The sequence below is a fragment of the Sminthopsis crassicaudata genome, chromosome 4 (assembly GCF_048593235.1).
Source record: "Sminthopsis crassicaudata isolate SCR6 chromosome 4, ASM4859323v1, whole genome shotgun sequence".
NCBI classification, from domain to species: domain Eukaryota; kingdom Metazoa; phylum Chordata; class Mammalia; order Dasyuromorphia; family Dasyuridae; genus Sminthopsis; species Sminthopsis crassicaudata.
This window is the reverse complement of record NC_133620.1, coordinates 70,596,335-70,610,294: the sequence shown is the minus strand read 5'-3', so window position 1 is coordinate 70,610,294 and position 13,960 is coordinate 70,596,335. Positions and strand designations below refer to the sequence as shown.

Here is a 13,960-nt window from a genome sequence, read left to right as displayed (position 1 = left end):
AATTGAGCCTGAGAGAGGTTAAGTTATTTGCCTAGAGTTACATAGCTAATAAGTATATGAGGCAGCTAAGTAACACAATGGATAGAGTATCAAAAAGCAGAAAGACACCTTCATGAGATCAAATCAGGCCTTATATTTACAAGCTATGTGAATCTGGCTAAGTCACTTAACCCTATTTGCCTCCCTTTCTTATTTGTAAAGTGACCTGGAGAAGGAAATGTCAAACCACCCTAGAATTTTTGCCTAGAAAATCTCAAATGGCATCACAAAGCATTGGACATGAGTGAAATAACAAGTATATGAAACAGGATTTGATCTCTTGACTCCAAGTCCTTCATTCTATTCCTTATGCCCTCCCAGAAATAACTTTGGATTTGCTTTAAGTATATTTTATTTATACTTCTAAGTCAACTATAAGTATATTTTACTTATACTTCTAATCTACATATTGTTTTCTTGACATAATGTTTCATTTTTGTTTTTTATATCTCCATTGTCAATCATAGTGCCTAACAGATACAGAAAATAAGTTCTTAAAAAATGCTTAATTGTTCTACTTCAATTCTTTAAGTACATAGGTGGGGAAACTCTGGCCTGAGATGAACATCATTGACTAAAAATGTTAAACCTGAAAAATCATTTAGAGAAAATACCATTCAATCCTTTCCTTTGACAAATGAAGAAATTGAGGGCAAGAAACTACCACAGGCTCACAAATGTAATAATGATAATCTTTACATTTATACACAGAGATTGGCTTCTGCTTTAGTTGCTTTCCTGAGAGTCTGACAGTGTCATCAATACTAAGCTGAATATTATTTAGTATTATTAATATTATTTACTACTTTTTCTTAACCAACTCAAAGGACTTGGTCCATAGTATGTCAAAGATTCTTGAAACTCACTGGAGACATTATCTCCCTATTGTGCTTACAGTACTTTGGGTTAAGGCTAAAACTCAACTCCAGTGGATATCCATGGGCAGGCAGCATTTCTAACTCATTTGGGCAAGATAAAATAAACAGATTATGCAAACAAAACTTGCACTTCCATAGTGAATGGGGAAAAACCGGAACTAGATACTTCCCTCTAGAGATTTCTGTTCCAGTGCTCTTCCCATAAATCATAGTGTTAAATGGGAACTCATTGCATTTCATGCCATTTTTAGGCTCTTTTCTAGGTTTTTAGGTTTTGAGCCCTGGTGAGTCCAGCCCTGAGGTAACATGTATCCTGTGCAGTTGTCTCTCCAATGTTCTGGGTAAAGTGTTACTAGATTAATTAGCTCAACACTGTGGGGAATGTGAGTGACAACCACTTACATTATACTATAAGATTATACCATTGCAGAAAGAGGAGCTGCTCTAATCTAGTTTGATGGTTTAGACACCAGAATAAGATAAAAGGTGACTTCTTGACCTATCCACACTACTTCTGCCTTATTCCTCTTGAAAGAGTATCACTTCAAATTTTATTGGATAGAGAGAGAGACAGAGAAAGAGAGACAGATAGACAGAAAGACAGAATTTGCTAAAAGCTCAGTCTGTTCTCTAATTTCATATTTCAAATTCCCTCAATTTGTCCTTGTATTCCTTCCTCCAAGGAGAAGGTGATCCTTGCCGGTGCCATCCCCTCTACTTGTGACTTGTATCTTATGCCTTCTTATCACCTCCTCTTTTTATTATCCCTTCTTTCCAAAATTTCATTATCTATTAGTTCCTTGTACACCACCTACTAAAATGCCCAAATGTCCTGCATCCTTAACTTTCTCTTGACCTTATCAGTCCAATATTCCTCCTTCCTTTCATAGACAACCTACATTCATTGTATCTACTTTCTCACCTCCAATTTATTTCTTAGTTCCTTGCTATCTAACTTCTCATCATCAACTGAAACTCCTCAGTCAGGTTCCAAATGATCTCTTAATCACTAAACCTGATAGTATTTTCTCAGGTAGATAGAGTAAGGAAAAGAGTCAACCTTCTTTCCATCATATAATCTTCTGACCATAGTGCCAACAATTCTTTTCAAAATCTCCCTTCTCTGTCATATGTCAGTTCTGTTGTTGCTCAATTGTTCCCCAGACTTTTCACATCTAGAATCTCATAATCTCTTCTCCAATTCTGAAATATCTTGTCTCTCTTTTTTTAAATCAAAAGTACTTAGAGCATGAATCAGTCTCACATATTGACATAGATTCTAAGAGGAATACAAGTCCTGTTAACACTCAATTTCTAAAACTATACACATATATACATAATTTCTTGTCCTTTTTAAAATTTAGATACTATTTTTCATTCCCACCCTCACCCTTCTTATTCTGTGGTTGGAAGCAGAAGGGCTTCTGTGAACTATTGAACAGTATTTGTCCTTTCCACTAAAAGTCACTGCCTCTTACTCACAGTAAGTGAGGGATACAGTAATTTCTAGGTGCTATCTTAGACCCTTTATTTAGTAGAACACATGACTTGAATATTGTTCCTCTGATTATGCTTCATCTTCATTAAGACAGATAGCAACCCCCAGGCTGCAATAGGGGTTAGTAAGAGTACAAGCTTGTCAAATTTAATCTGATTGATCACTCACAGCCTCTGAAAAGTTCAGATAAAGCCCCACCTCAAGTTGTTATCAGAAGAGCCTGATGATCTATTGGGACAGGAGGATAAGAGAAAAGGAGAAACATCATACCTTATCTAGCCCAGTATATATCTGAATTCTGCTAGGTAACTGCAAAAACTCCAGGCATTCCCTACTCCCTTTTTATGATGGACCAGTTTATGAGCTACACCAGTAGTATAATAGTCACTAGCAGTATGCCCATCAAATCTATAGATACTATTCACACAGCTAAGTAAGACAAATGATCTTATGTAGCATAAAATGCCATCTTAGATCAGAATCAGGAGGTGAAAGACCTCTTCCTAGATTTCTTAGACCATGGTTCATCTTTGGTAGAGTAAAAGGACTTAGGATATCATATGAAAAATGTACCTATCTAATAAAGGATACATAGAAGCAGGTCAGTGACTCAAGAAATAAAGTTGAAAAAAAAAAAGAAAAAAAGGAAATAAGGTGGTTATGGGGCATATAGGGACAAGAAACATGGGGAAATTATACCTTCAGCTTGGGTAAGCGTTTGATGGTTTTCAGTGGCCTCAGAACTCGGAGCACACGCAGAGACTTAATGGTTTTGATATCCCGGCCTTTGTTGGTTCTGTGGCAAAAGTATCCATAACATAGTCATTAGCATATGAAAGGAAACGAAGCTGAAAATTACTGTATCCATGAACGTGCAAGAGTAAGAGAGAAAGGAGATAGGGCCAGAGATGTGCTAAAAGTATATCCCTTTGTGAGAGTCTTCAGATATTACAGAGACGACCTTGGAAACAATGTTATCCACTCCATTTTCATAAAAATGAACATCCACACCAAGACACTCACATGCACACACACTCCAATGAGATAAAGTTACCTCATTTTAAAAACCTAGACTGATTCTGCTGATTATTCCAGGAACTACTCTTATTGCAATAAAACAATAGGTATTATCACAATATGAAAGATAAATGTGAAAAAAAAAAAAGGGAATCTTTGAGAGCAGAGTATTGTATCGATCTCACCAAAGGACTTAGCCTTTTCAGCTAAAGGTTTATCATCACAGTAAAGCTCATTAGGGTGGGAAAGAAAGAGGTGAGGAGGGAACCACAGGGGAGCTGACACTCTCCCTGTACCAGGTCATATGTTCCAGAGTTAGCACCTCATGCAGACTTGCCACCAGTTCTCTGGATCAAACCACCAATTAAATCTGTAGAGCTAAGTCTTCCTACAGGGATAGCTCTCAGTCCAGACATTGCTTTTTACTATCCATATAGTTGAATTTGTACAAATGTACTATCCTATTCAACTTTATCTTTAACCTACAACTAATACTCTTGCATATCCAGCTCCAGGGAAATTATTTTGCTTCTACTTCAGAAAATGTATTACCATTCCTTTTAATAAGTGTAAAACCAATAAAGCAAGCTTTTTCTTTCTTCCCATTTATTTTCTTGAAGAGACAAGTAAGAATTGCATTGTCTTTAAATAACTATACAAGAAGTGAAATATTAAAAATAAAATAACATAAAAGTACAACTCTATGGAAACTGAAATCACCCTGTTTTCCTTGGGCATAGAATGGCATAATTCTATTTTCATCAGGTTGGCTCAAAAAGAAATCATACTCAACTGCCCAGCTAGGGCCACCAATAAGAAATTACTTATTTGTGGAGATCAGTAAGTGAACTAATGAATGAAATTCAAGGTTCTACCATCTTTGGTTACTATAATTTATTAGAGATCCAAAAAAAGGGGAAACAGTTGCTCCAGGATCCCAACCAACTATTGGAAATGCAACAAACTTCATTTCTCTCTTCTCTTTTCTCCTTCCACCAAAACAACTAGAAATGATGATAAAAGGAAATAGAGTCTTTATGATATTGCTGTTGAATCATTTTTCTTCTAGTTATGTTCATATCATTCTCCATAAGTTTATACAAGTCTATCCATATTTCTCTGAAGCATACATTTCATCATATCATGTGGGAATTTGTTTTGCTCAACTACATGTGTTTGTTAAAAGCATTTTTTTTCATTTTTTCTTTTTTTTCTAAATTGGGGGAAGGAAGAAAATAAATGCTTAACTGAAATATAAAAAAAGTGAAAGAGTAAAAATAGGATTAAAATTCAAATGCAAAATTTTAAGTAGAAAGCAAGTTTAATTAAATATGGGATAATAATTTTACCTGGTAATCCAACTTTTAGACTTGCTGAAAGGTTATAATCACTATTCCATCTATACTCTTATAGCTCCTATTGAACGAATTCCAGTGATTCCTTATTATTTCCCATATCAAATACAAAGTTTTCTGTTTGCTTTTTAAAGTCCTTTACAATCTGCCCCTTTCCTGCATTTTTCATTTCTTTTCATTTCATTTACATCCTAGAAATCTATTCCTCGCACAAGACACTGTTATTTAGTCCAGTCATATCTGACTCTACATGATTCCATCTGAGGTTTTCCTGACAAAGACACAAGAATGCTTTGCCATTTTCTTTCCCTGTTCATTTTAAAGATGAACAGAGATAAGCAGTGTTAAATGACTTGGCCAGGACCATACATCTAATACGTGTCTGACGCCAGATTTGAACTCAGGAAGATGAATCTTCTTGACTCCAGACCCACCTAGCTGCCTACATATAGGACACTCCATCTTCCAATTCACCACTGCTTTCCCTCCTCACTTCTACCTCCAGATTTCCTTTAGCCTCAGTTTAAACCTAAATTCTGAAAAAAACTCTTTCCTATTATCCTTATCACCATAATCGGTTAATGCCTTCCCACTGGGATTACATCTCATTTACATAATACATATCTTGTTTGCATATAATTGCATTTTATCTCTGCCATTAGAATTATAAGCTTTTTGAGGGCAGGAAACACGTTTTTACCATTCTTTATATTCCTAGTGCTTGGCATATTGTTTGCACAAAGTATATGCTTAATAAATGCTTGTTCATTGGTAGCATTGAAAAGAAAATCACTCAGAGCCCACTCCATATTTTTAACACACACACAACACACATTCACACATTTAATTAATTTATTTTTTGACTGAGGCAATTGGGGTTATGTGACTTGCCCAGAGTCACACAGCTAGAAAGTATTAAGTGTCTGAGGTCAAATTTGAATTCAGGTCTTCCTGACTTCAGAGCCAGTGCTCTATCCCCTGCCATCTAGCTGCCCCCACTCACATATTTGTATTCTATGTTGTATATGCATTTCCAAAATCATTCTCTCTTTGAAAAAAGTTTTATTTATTAAACCAAACCATGACCACCAACAAAAATGGGGCCATTGAGGAAAAAAACTGAAAGGCTAAGCAAAAAAATCAAAGATTGACTTGAAGTTTTAAAATTCAAATTCCCAGGAGATTGCCCAATCTTTTGCTTCTAATCCTCTCCTCTTAGAACTATATTAGGTTAATCTCCAGTACAGAATTAATTTGGCAAAAAATAGATATCCTGAGAATGGTAACATGCAATCCAATACAATTTTACTTCAGTATATTATTACTCACAGTGGAAAAAACTTAAAATGTCACTCCTATATGAACCTTTCTCTGACTCCCCCCCTCCATTGGTAATATCTTTTCCCCTTAAATCCCATGGTGTTTTTTGTTCTATACCCTTCTAACACACAAAACCTGTAATACTTTTGTTTTATAGTTTTTATTTGTCTTAACCACCATTGCACCCCATTAAATTATAAGATCAATAAAGGTAATGATATTTCTTATATCTAAATTTTGTCTTACTTCAACACCTAGGATCAAGCCTATACATAGAAGGTGCCTAATATATACTGAATTGAATTTTTATAACTTTTAACCCTTTTGGTATAGAAGAAATATTCTGATTTTTCAGTGGCAAGGGTAAAAGAATAGAAGAAACTAGAGAGAAATTCAATTGTACCAACTCAGCAACTTTTTTTTCAATATGATATCTCCAAATCCCACCCAACCTTATCTCTTCTTGCCCCCTCATCACTTCTCCATGCTTCTACCCCAAGGAAAATCACAGAAAAATATTTACCCCAAAGCGTTCCTATGGTGGATCCAATTAGAGAGCAGCCCAGAAAAGAGTAGAGAGAGAGAAAAAAAAAGATAGGTAGTCAGAGACATTTAAGAAGCAAACCGAACAAGAGGATGACAAAAGACAAAAGTAACATGAGACCCATAGAACCCTCCCACTCCTTCCCCACAATTGACCCCCCTCCTCAACCCCTATTGTCTCTGCCTCACAGCCTTGGCACTCTGGGAGTCAACACATTTTCTGAAAGGGTCAGAATTCTCTACATGTTGTTTGTTTATTCCCAGTTCCCCAGTAAAAATTTGGAAGTCACTTTGTCATTGCCCTTGGGTGGCTACCTCTAATCAGCACCACCATTTTTGACATTATCCTTTTTTACTTGATTCATTGGGTATTCGTTAGTCTGGACGGAAGCCATTATTTCACAGAAACCTTTCATCAAAGATCGCTATTTCCAAGGAACAGATATAAAACCAGATTAGGGAAAGGAAGATTATGCTGGACCAGAAATGGAAATTCTTAGGGAAAAAATCCTGTCACTATGAGACATCTATACCAGCCTAAGGATTTCAGAAATGCAAACAGGAAAAGGGAACTTGATTGCTTTTCTAGAAGCCTTTTTAAGGCATGTGTTATAAAATGGAAAAGCAAAGAGGGCATAAAGCTACCCTGGATTTGATACCATTACATTATAACTTTTAATATAGAATGCATGATCTCTCAGCAAGAAACTTGGAGATATTTGCAAAGCTTAAATATAGATATATCCCTGGCTCAATAGATCTTATTATCTAAGAGTCAGAATAAAGATATCTAAGAAAGAATACAAGAATAGTAAGGTGTTTGCCTGAGAGCTTTATAAATCAGTCTCCTAAGTCTCATGCTGGGGAGTATGAAGGGGGTTAAGCAGAGGGCCATTTGTGGTTTAAAAAATTGGCCTTACAAGAGCTATTCTCCAGTCCAAGATACTTTTTAAGGACAATATGGAATAAGATACATAAGTAAGAGAAGATAGTCTGGAGTTCTGCCTCATGCTTGGCAATATGGAGTCAATCGATATAATTCTACCAGTTCCAGTGGCCCCAGGAGGATATTTAAAATTTAGGATTTCATATGATTATAATAGAAACCAACATTGCCTGTTGCTACTCACAACCTTGAAGGGATGATTGACAAAGATCTTTTCAATGGTCAAATAAAACACTGTATTAGAAAGGAGTGTCATGATTTTTCTAAAAGGGAATGTCTCAGGATGCTCAGGATGTCTCAGGTGTTCTCTGGGTTTAATTTCCTTAGGTTCATGTATCAGGAATGTATCTCTAAGCACCTCCAAATGAACTTGACATATGCTCTAGTCTCTTTCTGTGGAACATGTGCCCTGATTTCTTGAAGGATATATATATATATATATATATATATATATATATATGTATATATATATATATATATATATATATACATATATATATATATATATATATATATATGTATGTATGTATGTATTTACCTTGCTGAGATGATATAGCAACTGGTTACCAACATTAGGGTTTTGTTAAAAATGTTGAAAATGATTGGCCATAGGAGACGGGAAGAGCTCTCTGATCTATGAACTCTAAGGGAAACTTGGGAGAAAAAGCTTGTTTTCTTTTGGGACTATTCCAAAACTTTCTCTATTTTAAGTTTTAGAAGCTTTAGAACAGCAAGAACCCCATTCCCCACCCACCAGCATCAACGATGGAAACAAGAGCATGGTGGTAAAAGCATGTGCTTGCTTATGTGAGCCTGAATCAAGAGTCACCATTGTCTACTCTGCTTTTATTCTGAAGAGAGTCAAATGATCAGTGATCTTGAGAAATGAAGGTATCCAATTATGGAACCCTTGCAAGTTTTAGAGTTTCTGAGTAAACTATGAAGTATTCAGTGGGAGGTAATTCCCATAACAGAGAAGCATTCTCACCACAAAGATACTGCAGCTGAAAGAACTAAGAAAAACCAAGCCATATTCTAAAAGGCCTGGAGATCTAGAGTTGGTGAGTGGCTCACACTCATGCAGTGCAAATGTGAGATAAGAGATAAATATCTATTTAGCAGCATCAGAAATATATCTTTACTTTGGGGGAGAATATAATGTGTTTCATGGATGATTGCTTTATGTTTCTATATTTGTTGGTCTTGAGTATTTTAAGCATTTTTATGGGATCAGGTCTCATACTTAATACCCATATTGTACACTAAGTACCTAATCTAGAAGAAAAGGAATTACTTTTAGGGGGATATCAATTTATTATGGAAATTATCCCAGAGCTACTCTAGCATAGGACCAATGCAGTAGGGGAATAGAGAACAGCCTGTTTACTTTTCTTCTTCTTGTTATCTCCTCATCCACCCTCAACACTACCAAAGGAAAAATTCAGTCCAGATGAAACCACAACTTGGAGCCCTCTGTGGAAATAAAGGGGTGGGAGATAGTGCTGGGGCAAAGGTCATATGCAATAAGGTATTTGATTAGAATATCAAAGTCTATTCATCTTTAGCTTTTTTATATGGGCCCCCCTTTATGAATGACTATGATCATATGCATCTGGATGTGGTGGAAAAGGATAATATGGGTGCATCAGTTTCTTCCACAGGAAGAATTTCTGTCCAATCTTCATTCCTGTATCTGGGAGTTGGTAACAATAAAGCATGGCAAGAATGAGATGCTAAAGCTAGAGCCCTTAGCCTCTTTCAAATATATCACAGGTTACAGACCGAAAAGGGAATACTCCTAAGAGAAAGCATCCTTAGCTTCATCAGCATGAAGATTACAGTTGTTTCCTCTGCTAGTATTACTTGAAATGAGAAATAAACATCTGTACTATGGGGATGATAAACCATCAACAATTTGAATCACATTTATCTAAAATTTATAATAATTAAGATATAGGTCAAACTAGTTTATTTTATTCTCTAAGCACAAAGAATTTTCAGAGCAATTATACTGTTAAATAGATATTACAAGGGGAATGTTACATACTTGAAAGGTCACATTTTGGTAGTATCTATTTTGATTTAAACAAATGATGTGCTAATTATAAAATATTCACATGTGTATGTGTTATACATGAATGTCTATCTATCTGTGTTTTAGAACCTCAACTAGACAATGCTTTGTTAGGTGAAGAGCACTTGATATATTTGAAATGAACAAAACTAATTTTCTGTTAATATTTATTCACTGATTCAGACCTAACTGTCATCCTAATTAGTGGCTTTACTATTTTTACAATAAATGACTAAGATTTATGAAAGAATCTACCTGCATTATTTCCTTAGATCACCACAGCAGCCCTATGAAATAGGTATTATGAGTATTATTATCTTCATTTGAAAGATGAGGAAGTAGCTTCATAGAATTGAGCTGATTTAAACAGACCTACTAAGTCTTAGAGACAGAATTTGAATCTAGACCTCCTTGACTTCAAGAACAGTGATCTTTCCCACTACATGATATGGCCTATTTTTTTTAAAGTGACCCCCAACTAAAAGCAATCAATAGCAAAGGAATAGATTCAATTGGCTCTTCTGCATTGCCTCTTTTCAACTAAACTTAATTGAATTATTTTCTTTTCAATAATTGTTCTCCATAAAGAGGGCTCTGACTCTCTTGTCTTATCAGTAAAAAAAAAAACCTGTTTCAAGCTCCGTTGTCAAGTTGCCCTCCAGATCTTTTATGTGTAATCACTCATTCTTTTCTGTAATCTTCCTCTCCAGCTCCCAGGTTTCCTCTCTCAAATGACAATCTCGATTTGATTTCTCCTGGGAATTACCTGTGTTTCTCACTGTAGCTATGGCAACAAGTTCTCAAACTTCTTTGTCCTTACAGTTGCTATCTTGATATTAGGGCTTTCTATTTATCCCCATCACTATTTTCTATTTATCCCCCTGCACTACTCCCCTCCCCACAAATCATGAAAATCCTTCAACTCCTTTCCCTCTCTCTTCTCATAGAATCAGAGGACTCTGAAGAGCTTAGATGGGAAGAGAACTTCTTTGATAACTAACTAGAAATGAGCCTCCTTTCCATCCTATATTTGTGTAACACTAAGTTTGTATCTCTCATGGGATACCAAATACTATGTTACTTCACAGATATTTCTGTATCTATTTAGCCTCCCCTATGTAAACTGTTGGATCACTAAAAGACACAATGGGTAGAGTGCCCTTTCTGGACTCAAGAAGTCTCATCGTTTTGAGTTCAAATTCAGCCTTAGACACTTACTAGCTGTGTGACTCTGGGCAGGACACTTCAACAATATGCCTTAGTTTCCTCCTCTGTAAAAAAGAGTTGGAGAAGGAAATGATAAACCATTCCAGTGTCTGTGTCAAGCAAACCTCAAATGGGGGTCATGAAGAGTTAGACACAGCTGAAATAACTGAGTAATGACAACTTAAAGATTGTAAACTCCTTGAAAGTGAAAGCTCTGTGTCCCTCATAGCAGTTAGAATGGTGCCTTATATATAGCACAAATTCTTTAAATTCCATTTAATTTCACTGGACTACAGAATTAAAAGTGTCTTTAGAGGTCATTTAGTCTAACCTCTCATTTTATAAATGAGAAAATGGAAACACAAAGAAGTTGTAGGCCCCACCAAGATCTCAATGAGATTCAAATATAAGTCATTAATCTTGGACTCTGGTTTCTACATTACTAGGTCTATAGTGCCTAGTGTGTGCAAAACACACTCAATGAATTATCAAACAAAATTCAAGGTTCTTCAAAAGTTTCTGATTTCAGAATCAGAATTTTAAACTATACATTCCAGTTCCTTTTGGTCTGGCTGACATCATAAAATCATAGATGTGGAACAGGAAAGGACCTCAGAGGTCAAGTACAATTCTACATTCTACATATGAGAAAATTGATGCTAGAGAATTCTAAGTGATTTTCATGGGAACACATAGGTTGTAAATGTCAGAGCTCTAATATGAATACAAATCCTCTGGTTACAAAGTTGGTAGTCTTTCTATTGTCTATGTGGGTCATCACAGAAAACAAAGGTCCATAAATATAAGAATCAAGAACCATGGGTTTAAGATGATCTGACACTCAACATTTTAGAGACATAGATTTGGATGGCCTCTACATATCAACCTTGGCAGAATCCCATGATACTCATCATTTTCATAGATGGCAAATACTTACAACTTAATAATCATGAGTTTTTAAAGTTAGGAAGCTTTTTTGCAAAGGAAGAACTTGAGAACTGAACAGGTTAAGTAAATAAACCTGGTTAGTGAACGAGCTAAGACTGGGTCCTATATCACCTGATTCAATGCGTCATTTTTTCCCCTCTTCTGCTCTTTCCCTTCTAAACATTTTCCTTTCCCTTCTCATGAGGAAAAGATTCCAGAATGCATATATGCCCACTGGGATAACCACCACACTGTGTTCAATGGATATAGGAAGTAGGAAACTTGTCAATTAGGAGTCTAAAATGTAGTGAATGATTCTGCCTCACATGGGCAGTCTTCTCCTGACCACTTTCCATACAGATGAACTCAGCATAAACAAACACTGGCCATTTCACCTCCTTTAAAGAATCACTTGGTAAAAGCAATCATTCCTTCAAATTTGTGTGATTGAAATTCACTATCTTAAGAATTTCTTCCAGAATGTCAGTTTTCTTCCTTTCGTCTATGTTGATATTTTACCCCCAAATGAATGGACAAAACAATTTTAACTTCCAAGTGACTGAATAAATCTTGACAGGAACTAGTCATCTGTCATCTCCTTTACAATCAATCCCTTCCTTTGCATCAATAGAATGAGTCTAAGAAGTATAATAAACTATAGGACCTGGAAAGAATTCTGGTTCTGTTTCACTGATTTTATTGGGAGGGAGGGAGTGTCTAAATTACATAGTTTGAACAGGAAGCAAAAGGATCAGCAAATAATCCAAGTTGGTTAGGTCAATGAGTATTTGTGTCACAGTCAAGAAAGTGCTGATCTGAGAACCAAGAAGATCTTCATTCAGTTTACAACTCTGACACACACTGGCCCTAAGCAAGCATAAAACGTCCCTGTACCTTGACAGATCTCTAAGACTGTAAGTTTCAGAAAGGTGTTGACATGGATAAGTAAAGTTCCTCATCTGGGAGCTTTCCATGTCAATGAAACCATAGGTCTAATCTTTATTCTTGTATTTATTGCTTAGTTGGTCCCATCAAGAATTCTGAGGCTTGGGTTGCACTGTGCCTTGAGATTTTTTCATTTGATTATATATATCAACACTTCAGAGTGCTTTTCTACAGTACTATATAAGACAATACAAAATAAAGGAAAGTGCTCTAGAACTGGAATCCTTATCACAAGGCAAGGAAGGTAGTACAGATATCTTCTTTGTACTAATGAAACTTCACACAAGTGAAGTGATCTATCCATGCTTACAAAACTTGTATCACAGTCAGGATTCAAGGTTAGAAGAGACATCCAAGTCCCAAAATATAGGGGAACAAGAATCTCAATCTCTCTCTCTCTTCCCCCCCCTCCCCTCCCCCCCATCTCTCTCTTTCTACACACACACAAATACACAAACATATATGTGTGTATATATAGGTTATTTTACTTTGGATCTATGTCTCCAAGAAGGAAAAACCTGCTACCTCCCAAGGGAATCTTCTACATTTGACTATTAGGAAATAAGTGCTTTTCCCACCATACTATTAAAACTAAGTCTTGGTTGCCTCAATTATAAGGTGGAGATAATGTTTACTATAGGATCACAGAACTGACTTGGGATGAATCTCAGGAATCCTTACCTGACAAGTAGTCATCCAGCCTCTTTTTGAAGATTTTGAGGAGGAAAAATCCACCTCCTTTCAGGACAGTTCCCGCTGCCTTTGGACAGTTTTAATTGTTAATGTTTCCCTGAAAATGAATCTAAACTTGCCTTTTTGCAATTTCTATTCACTCAATGCTTGTATTTCTGTCCATTGGGGCAAACATAACCAGTCAAATCCCTCTCACAGATAACAGTCCTTCCATACTTGAAGGCAACCATCATGTTCCCCTGAGTCTGCTTATCTCCAGTTACTTCAGTCATCTTATGACACAGACCTAAGGTTCTTTGACATTTTGGTTGTCTATCTCTGAATGTTATCCAATTTATCACTCTCTCTCACACATACATTATTGCTCTGGGAAAAGCATTTTGTGGGAAAAAATGTGGATTATTATATCAATCTGATATTACTGTTTTAATAATGTATCCCTCATGGTTTTCAAAGCTCTTTCATATACCCAATCTGTTATTCCATTTTATTCTCACAACAGAATATGTATTATCCCTA

At 35.9% G+C, this 13,960-nt stretch overlaps 1 protein-coding gene across 3 annotated transcripts in view; it reads right to left on the bottom strand.

Moving 5' to 3' along the window:
• The window catches only part of CACNA1E (calcium voltage-gated channel subunit alpha1 E), a 616,215-nt gene that overhangs the window by 58,970 nt on the left and 543,285 nt on the right, over positions 1-13,960 (bottom strand). For 2 of the 3 annotated variants that reach the window (XM_074308523.1, XM_074308524.1), the window contains 2 exons: positions 6,631-6,642; positions 3,115-3,211 (listed from right to left, as the gene is read on the bottom strand). In XM_074308523.1, coding sequence (XP_074164624.1) covers positions 3,115-3,211; positions 6,631-6,642 — 109 coding nt within the window. The remainder of the gene's footprint in view (positions 1-3,114; positions 3,212-6,630; positions 6,643-13,960) is intronic. The other variant, XM_074308525.1, reaches the window with a different exon arrangement.